This window comes from Austrofundulus limnaeus, unplaced genomic scaffold (genome assembly GCF_001266775.1).
Source record: "Austrofundulus limnaeus strain Quisiro unplaced genomic scaffold, Austrofundulus_limnaeus-1.0 Scaffold32, whole genome shotgun sequence".
In the NCBI taxonomy this organism is placed as follows: Eukaryota; Metazoa; Chordata; class Actinopteri; order Cyprinodontiformes; family Rivulidae; genus Austrofundulus; species Austrofundulus limnaeus.
In genome coordinates this window covers 2,326,167-2,333,553 of record NW_013952434.1, presented here as the reverse complement: position 1 = coordinate 2,333,553, position 7,387 = coordinate 2,326,167, and the positions used below count along the sequence as shown (strand labels likewise).

The 7,387-nt window shown below is 46.7% G+C and overlaps 1 protein-coding gene across 4 annotated transcripts in view; it reads left to right on the top strand.

Annotated features, from left to right (window-relative positions):
• Positions 1-7,387, top strand: part of ripor2 (RHO family interacting cell polarization regulator 2) — a 53,791-nt gene that overhangs the window by 43,484 nt on the left and 2,920 nt on the right. For 3 of the 4 annotated variants that reach the window (XM_014005840.1, XM_014005841.1, XM_014005843.1), the window contains 12 exons: positions 429-556; positions 671-813; positions 1,138-1,267; positions 1,490-1,636; positions 1,921-2,682; positions 3,581-3,765; positions 3,972-4,134; positions 4,212-4,344; positions 4,436-4,597; positions 4,911-5,090; positions 5,202-5,404; positions 5,488-5,571. In XM_014005840.1, coding sequence (XP_013861294.1) covers positions 429-556; positions 671-813; positions 1,138-1,267; positions 1,490-1,636; positions 1,921-2,682; positions 3,581-3,765; positions 3,972-4,134; positions 4,212-4,344; positions 4,436-4,597; positions 4,911-5,090; positions 5,202-5,404; positions 5,488-5,571 — 2,420 coding nt within the window. The remainder of the gene's footprint in view (positions 1-428; positions 557-670; positions 814-1,137; positions 1,268-1,489; positions 1,637-1,920; positions 2,683-3,580; positions 3,766-3,971; positions 4,135-4,211; positions 4,345-4,435; positions 4,598-4,910; positions 5,091-5,201; positions 5,405-5,487; positions 5,572-7,387) is intronic. The other variant, XM_014005842.1, reaches the window with a different exon arrangement.

Sequence of the window (7,387 nt, the reverse complement as noted above, 5' to 3'; positions counted from 1 at the left end):
AAGACAAAACCTGTTATTATTTACACAAAATGTAAAATTTATTTTCTTTTATTCTCAAACTTCTACACAAAAAGACTCAAGCAGCTTCATAGAGAGCATCTGATGTTTATTTTCCACTTCCTTTCTGCTGGCTGTTGCTTAGTAACTTTATCTCTTACATAATTTACTGTAGTCTGTGGCTGTTTAATTACCCGTTGTAGCAAAAACACAAACCCAAAAAAGGAAAGCTTGCGCTCTTATTTTGCCCAGTGACTCACAGCCTTGTGCATCTGTGCCCTGCATGTAGAGACTGATACTTATGTGTGAGTTTGCTCCACAGATTGACCCTTAAATGTGATCAAATGTGACTGTCTTCACTGACACTCTCCAGTTTATTGGTTCCGTTTCTGATTTCTTGCCTTTCTGTCATCTCTTTGTGTTTTTCCATCAGATCTTCATGCGGTACGGTCGGCAGCGGTGGAAGCTGAAAGGCAGGATTGAAGTGAACTCCAGACAAAGCTGGGATGGAGACGAGATGATCTTCATGCCGCTCATCTCTGACCTCATCAACATCAAGGTTGCCGCAGAAACAAACAAACAAACAAAAACATTTAAAAAAATGCCTCGAAGCTGCGATAATTCCTCCTCCTGTGAACGAAAGAATCAAACCTGTGTTCTGGGGTTCCGTCAGGTGACCGAGCTGAAGGGCCTGGCCACTCACATGCTGGTCGGCATCTGTGAGACCAAGGAGCTGTTCACCGCCATGCCTCAGGTGGTGGCTGTGGACGTCAACGACCTGGGAACCATCAAACTCAACCTGGAGGTGACGTGGTAGTGAGTATCGGGGATTAATAAAACCTGAGGAAGCTTATCAAAAATGTTTCTTGTTTTTGTTTTGACACATTTTTTAGATACATTTTTTAAAGAAACATCAAGGATATTCACCTCCTACATATGGAGCAGTGATGAACTGTAGCCAGCATCTATTTTGGTCCTTGTGGAGTCTATTACTGGTCTGTCCGTGTAATGCCCACAACTGTTGCTTAGCTTCAAAAGCAGCATCTACTCAGCTTGTGACTTCCTGCCGCCTTGTGGAGAAACATCGTCTGCACAAGCAAATCACCCACCTTAAAAAAAATGTTTTTGTTCCCCTTTTAGTCCCTTCGATGTTGAAGACCTGACTCTGTCCTCCGGAAACTTGAGTAAAGCCACGGTCCTGCAGAGACGAGTGTCTGTCTACAGCCAGGGCACTCCGGAGACCCCCACCTTCCAGGACAACTCCTTCTTTGTGAGTCGACACGTCGTCTCCTCGTTTGTTTGATGTTTGATCATACGCCCACACCTGCCGTGCATCACAACCACTACCGCTAAACTAACAATTCGTGTCCACGTTGGAACCATTTGACCCACACACTGTCCCTCTTGACACGTTTTTTTTTTCCATCTCATCTCCCTCAAACCCCCCCACACACACTCTGTCCTGTAAAATGCTTGCTTGCATCATGTAAAGAAATGGCAGCCGTACCCCGTGCAGCGTCAGCGCCTCTCTTTCCTCCAAATGCTCCGAGAGACGCTGCTGGAGAAGCTAAGGCGCAGTCGCTCCTTTGGGGACCTGGCCTCGCTTCGGCCAAGACCCAAATCCAGTCTGGAGGTCTATGTGAGTGCGTTGTGTGCCCCTAAACCCCACCCTCTCTGACCTGAGTGTGCTCTCCTGTGTTCACCTCACTGACTCTCTGCTGGGTGTGTTCGGTCCCACTGTGGTGAGGGGGCTGCAGCACCTTGTTTGGCCGTTTGCGTGACTTTTTCTTTTGCACGGCTGGCTTTAAGCGATTTTATTTTTCATGTTTTCTTGCTTGGTTTTTGTGATCTGGAAAAAGCTTTTCTCTTGTATTTTCTGCACCGTTGTCTTTATCTTTTTGATTTATTTGTTTTCCGTCGCAGGCCACTTTGCCAGACGACGTCTTTGAGAACGGCGGCTGCGGCATGGCCGAGTGCAAGCGCCTGTCCTTCACCTTCTCTGACACATCGGGGTCGATGCCCAGCCCGGCCCAGAGTTCCTTCTCCCAGAGCCAGTCCAACCCCGAGATCACAGTGACTCCTCCGGAAACGGAGTCCTTTACTGCACAGATCCTCCAAACGAGGGAGGACTCCATTGCCGAGGAGCGTTTGGTGGAGGAGGAGGAGGAGGAAGAGGAAGATGAGGAGGAGTATGAAGAGGATGGAGAGACGGGTAGTAGAGGGAGCAAAACCAGTGCCAGCTTCGCCAGCGATGAGGCAGATGTCGCCGAAGACTCGGAGTGGGAACGCACCGAGTCGCAGCGTAACTCCAGCTACAACTGCGGCTTCGCCGAGCCGTSCCTGTGCTCCGACGGACACGTGTCCACCGTGGCTCCCGAGGACGTCTTCCTGGATCACGCCGACGAACTGAAGCCGGTGGAGTTGGACACGGAGGAGCCGGGCAGCCTGACCAGGCAGCTGGTGAAGAGGCTGACCTCCTCGGAAATCATCCCCAGCGGTGGCGGCGGCTTCACGGAGGGTGGAGGGAGCCTGAGCTGGGCGGGAGAGGGGAGCCGGGCGTTCCTGGAGAGCAGCCTGGAGGAGGCCATCCACTGCCTGCTGACCAAACTGGAGTCTCTGACCCATCGCTGCCGAGAGCTGCAGGACCTGGAGCAGGAAGTGATGCGCCTGGAGGACCTCCTCAAGGTGAACCTAAAAGCTGTTCTTAAAGTATAGGGATGCCCCAATGTACGAATACTTGAGTTTGGGTACACGCTGATACCGAGTACTTACTGAGTTATAACCAAGTCGATTGATCCAGTAATAGTGACACTAACCTTAAATCATGCTGTTTAAATCTCGTAGCTCCACGACTTCAGCTACAGGACARAAGTCCAGTTGTTTCATCTTTTTTCTTGTGATTTTCCATGTCCTGGATGACTGAGAATCCAYAGAAACATCTAAYAGTAATGWTGAACCGTATCGATACTAAAGTTCTGAATTGATACTTTGGTTAGTTTCACTTCCAGCAYRTCTKTGTGACCCCACACKTCTTCAGCTACAGAACRGAAGTCCAGTTGTTTCATCTTTTTTCTTTGAATTTTCCATGTCCTGGATGACTGRGAATCCACGGAATGATAGTAACGGTGTCAGACCGTGTCGATACTAAAGTGGATCAGTGTTTTAGTTTGTACATGTTGCCTCGCTCTCGTTTCRTAAATACACATTTCACCWGAGCAGCCAACCAGAGGCAGGTCAAARWGACCTGTTTACTTCTGTAAACKGYGAGCAAAATTTGATGTCATCTTCTGCGCATGCGTGTCGCATYGACAGCAAAAAGTGTACACATTATGTAGGTTGCTTTTAAAATGTGAAYGTCCACACAAATAAGTGGTATCGTTCTGGGTATCGGRCATTTTGAACAAGTACGAGTACTTGTAAAAATACTGGTATCAAGCCCAATACCTGATACCAGTATTTGTATCRGTTCATCCCTAATTGAGTATTGTTTGAAGGGTTCAGTCTAACCTTTTATAGCTCGACTTTTTTTTTTTTTTTTTGCTTTTATCAGTGTGTTGGGTTTCAAAGTCCTGTTTCTCCACAGTGTCGTCTCCCGGGTCACAGAAGTCGGTCCTCCAGCCTCAGTCTGACCATAGAGAGCGCTCTGGAGAGTTTTGACTTCCTCAACACGTCTGACTTCGACGACGACGATACCGGCGACGATAACGCCGGGATTAACAGCCCCCCGCAGAAGTCTCCGCTTTATGATGTCGACGGAGAGAGGATCGAGTGAGTTACAAAAMTTACCTCCAGAACTAGATCAGGAAAATGGAAACTTTAGGTTTTATGGTAACGAAAATCAAAGATTTATGTGAAATGTTTCAGCTTGTTCTTCTAGTTTACAGTTTAATAAAACAAGGCACTAAAKTAAACCACAGTTCCATCTGTGTGTTTCTGCTGCCACCCTGTGGTCACTCCTGGTATGTGCCTCTCAGGGGCCAGCACCCGGAGGCGAGGGGACACCTGAGCGAAGCCCTGACCGAAGACACCGGGGTGGGGAACAGCGTGGCAGGAAGTCCCATGCCCCTCACCACTGGAAATGAAAACCTGGACGTGGCCATCGTCATCCACCTTCAGTACTGTAATCACCTCATACAGGTAGAGATTCTGATTCCCGCTGAGCTTTTAACTCGGATGTTCAAGTTGACCGATCATGCGGTTAAATGTCCCGGCAGCTGTTGAGCAGCGGGGTCGGGGTGTGGCAGCGTCGCAGTTTGCTCCTCAAACTGTCCGGGCAGACCCAGCTGTTGGAGGAGCTGGCAGAGATCAGCGTGGACCGGCTGGGAGCTGTTACCTCGGCTGCTGACGGTAAAAAAAAAAAGAAAGTTGTTAATTGTTCCGTTTTTTTCAATTGAAGGTTTGTAACCTCTGACCTCCTGTTTTTGCGGCGTTCCCTCAGTCCTCCCGAGCCTCGCCCAGCGCCCTCAGCTGATGACGCTGTGGTCCGAGTGCAGCGGGTCTGCGGGGCTTTTCCACACCACGCTGGACCGTGTGTTCAAGCACATGAAGCAGCGCTACACGAYGGTGCTGCAGGAGAGACACTCACACGGCGCTGAGACAGGTTGGACCAACCACAGATCAGATTATACACAGGATCGATTTGAGTGATGGTTCACGAGTAAAAATAAACTTGCATGTTGATGAAGATGTGACACAGTCTGCAGTCAGASTGTTGTGACTGACAGTGTTGTAGCCGTTTTTGTGAACTCTACAATCAATTAGCTGTGGCAGCCATCTTGAATTGGATTTATTCCAGCAGACTGAGAATAGTTCTTTTGAAATGTAAAAATCCTGCTCAGAGTTGTTTGTTTGTTTGTTTGTTTGTTTGTTTGTTTGTTTGTTTGTTTGTTTGTTTGTTTGTTTGTTTACTCCAGTCATCAGCATGGTGGTGGGTGAGATGGTGGACAGGAGCGATTTGGCCGCAGCTCACAGCCCGCCTCCCGTAGCCGCAGCTCTCTCCCAGGACGTCCTGACCGTCTTTCAGTTCCACAGCTACATCTTAGAGCACCAAGTCCAGGACATGGAGACCCACCTGCTGCACCTGGCGAGAGAGGGTGAGCCCCCCCCCATCAATATAAATATAAACAAACCTCATTGTTTTATAGTTTCATACTTAGTTTCGGTGCAAGTGAGGGATGTAAGCACACCGTCTGCTTYGTCCTCAGAGAGGTTTGGGGAGGTCCTGTGCAGTGGGGATTCTCCTCGGTGTCTAACAGAACTGGAGGAGGTGCCTTTGTCGACTCTCTGGCCTCGACACGGCACCCTGAGAGCCCTGGCCTCCCTCCTCACTGCAGAAGACCCTCAGGTCAACAAGGCAGCAGCTGATTACCTCTCCTCCGGAGCGTCAAACAGGCGCTTCAGGACGAGGGTGAGCTTCGGAGCGCAGACAGCAGGAAGCGTGTAGATCGTTCAGAACGGCCTCGTTTGAAACGTTGTGTGTGTCGTCTGCAGGCAGTGGAGTGCTACACCCAGGCTCTGTCSGAGGCGGGAGTTCAGAGTCAGAGAGCCGCCTGCTCCGCTCTCAGCTGCCTGCAGGTCAGTGTCTCCCTCTTCTTTAAATATACGGTTAGATACAGTCTTATATCTAATACTTTGTAACAGTTTATTTTAAACAGAGGCCATATCCTGTGTAATCAGGATAAACCAGGTCTGAGTTCTGTGTGGTAACTTTGCAGGTCTGTAAATTAATATTCAAGTCTGAGAACTGAATCAGTCTCCTGCACAGAATTTATTCTCTCATTTCAACATAACCTTTCAGCCCAATTTCTTTAAACGTGGCTTCTAAGGAACCAAACTTACTTGTAATATTTTAAAACAGCATTTYGGAGAACAGAGTAGAATGTTTATGTTGCTCCGGAGGAGAGCAGGTTCCAGCCTCAGAACACCTGGAGTAGGACTGTGCRGTATAGATGGTAGAAACAATATGAAGTTGGCCTACGGTAGAAATTTACCCTCTTACCGTCATTGCACCTGTGTCTACAGGGCTGCGAGTGCAGAGGCAGCTGAGCAGGAGGAGTTCCAAATATGATGAAAATAAATGAAGAAATATAGCGTTTTAAAACACTTATAGAGAGAATAAATCTTCAATTTCCCCCTCCCGCTGTATAAAAGTTATGTTGCGGGATCATTTCTTCCCTCCCTCACGCTGCACATCGAGCAGAGCGAAGCTTTAACCACCGTAGTTTTTTTCACACCCAAGTTGTCGGAGAAAAAAAACTTGTTTTTATGTATTGTTACCCTCAGAGATGATTTAAAAAAAAAGATGTGGTTCATTCATAAATCCATCTTGCTAATGTAGCCTAAAGTCTGCTTCTGCTCTGATGATGAAGATGAGAGCAGCAGAGCAGCGGGTCAGTTCAGCAGGCAGAAGCTCATGGTATGGCAGACAGATATTACATTTATTTGGCTTCAACACACTTACATTCTAGTTATGTGAAATTGTTTTATGACAGTATGTGCAACTTAAGCCCCTTAAGGTCCTGTCACGCTATAACGTTTTAGGCAACTTATGACAACTTAGAATGTTTTTATGTCTAAATTACTCATTTTACTTGAAGTACTGGTTATAACATTCACTTTATTTTGATATTGTTGAAAATTTGTGAAATGTTTTTGTATATTGTTGAAACCGTTTTGCATTATATATAAAACAGTCTTTTATACTTCTGTTGTGTTCATTTGCTCTACAGCAAAAATGCTGGGTTTGATTGATTACAGTTTTCTGCAAAATAAAAAAATTACATTCTTTGCTTTTTATGATAATTTCCTACTGCGATATACTGTATGGTAAATGGTAAATGGTACTGAACTTATAGAGCGCTTTTCAAGTCCCTCCGGACCCCAAAGCGCTTTACACTAACAGACATTCACCCATTCACACTCACATTCACACACTGATGATGGCAAACTACACTGTAGCCACAGCTGCCCTGGGGCACACTGACAGAGGTGGGGCTGCCATGCATCAGCGCCACCGATGTATAACGTATACAGTTACTGTGATAGGATTCAATTTATAACATGAAATGAATTTGAGGTCATACCACCCAGCCCTAACCTGCAGTCCAGTTAGACTCACTTCACACAGTGTTCAAAAAAATTGTTTTTACTCAGACTTATTTTATTCTTTCATCTTTCCATTCAGCAAACTACCATATTTATTCATGTATAATACGATCTTGAGTATAATACGATCATAATTTTTGAGCTTGCAAAGCATAAAAATCTAATTATCAATAACCCGTGTATAATACTATCCCCCCCACTTTATCGATGACTTATGGTGCGTTCACACCGAACGCGATTTCAGCTTCAAAATCGCAGCCAACGCTGAAGTCTGAAGCTTGTGCAC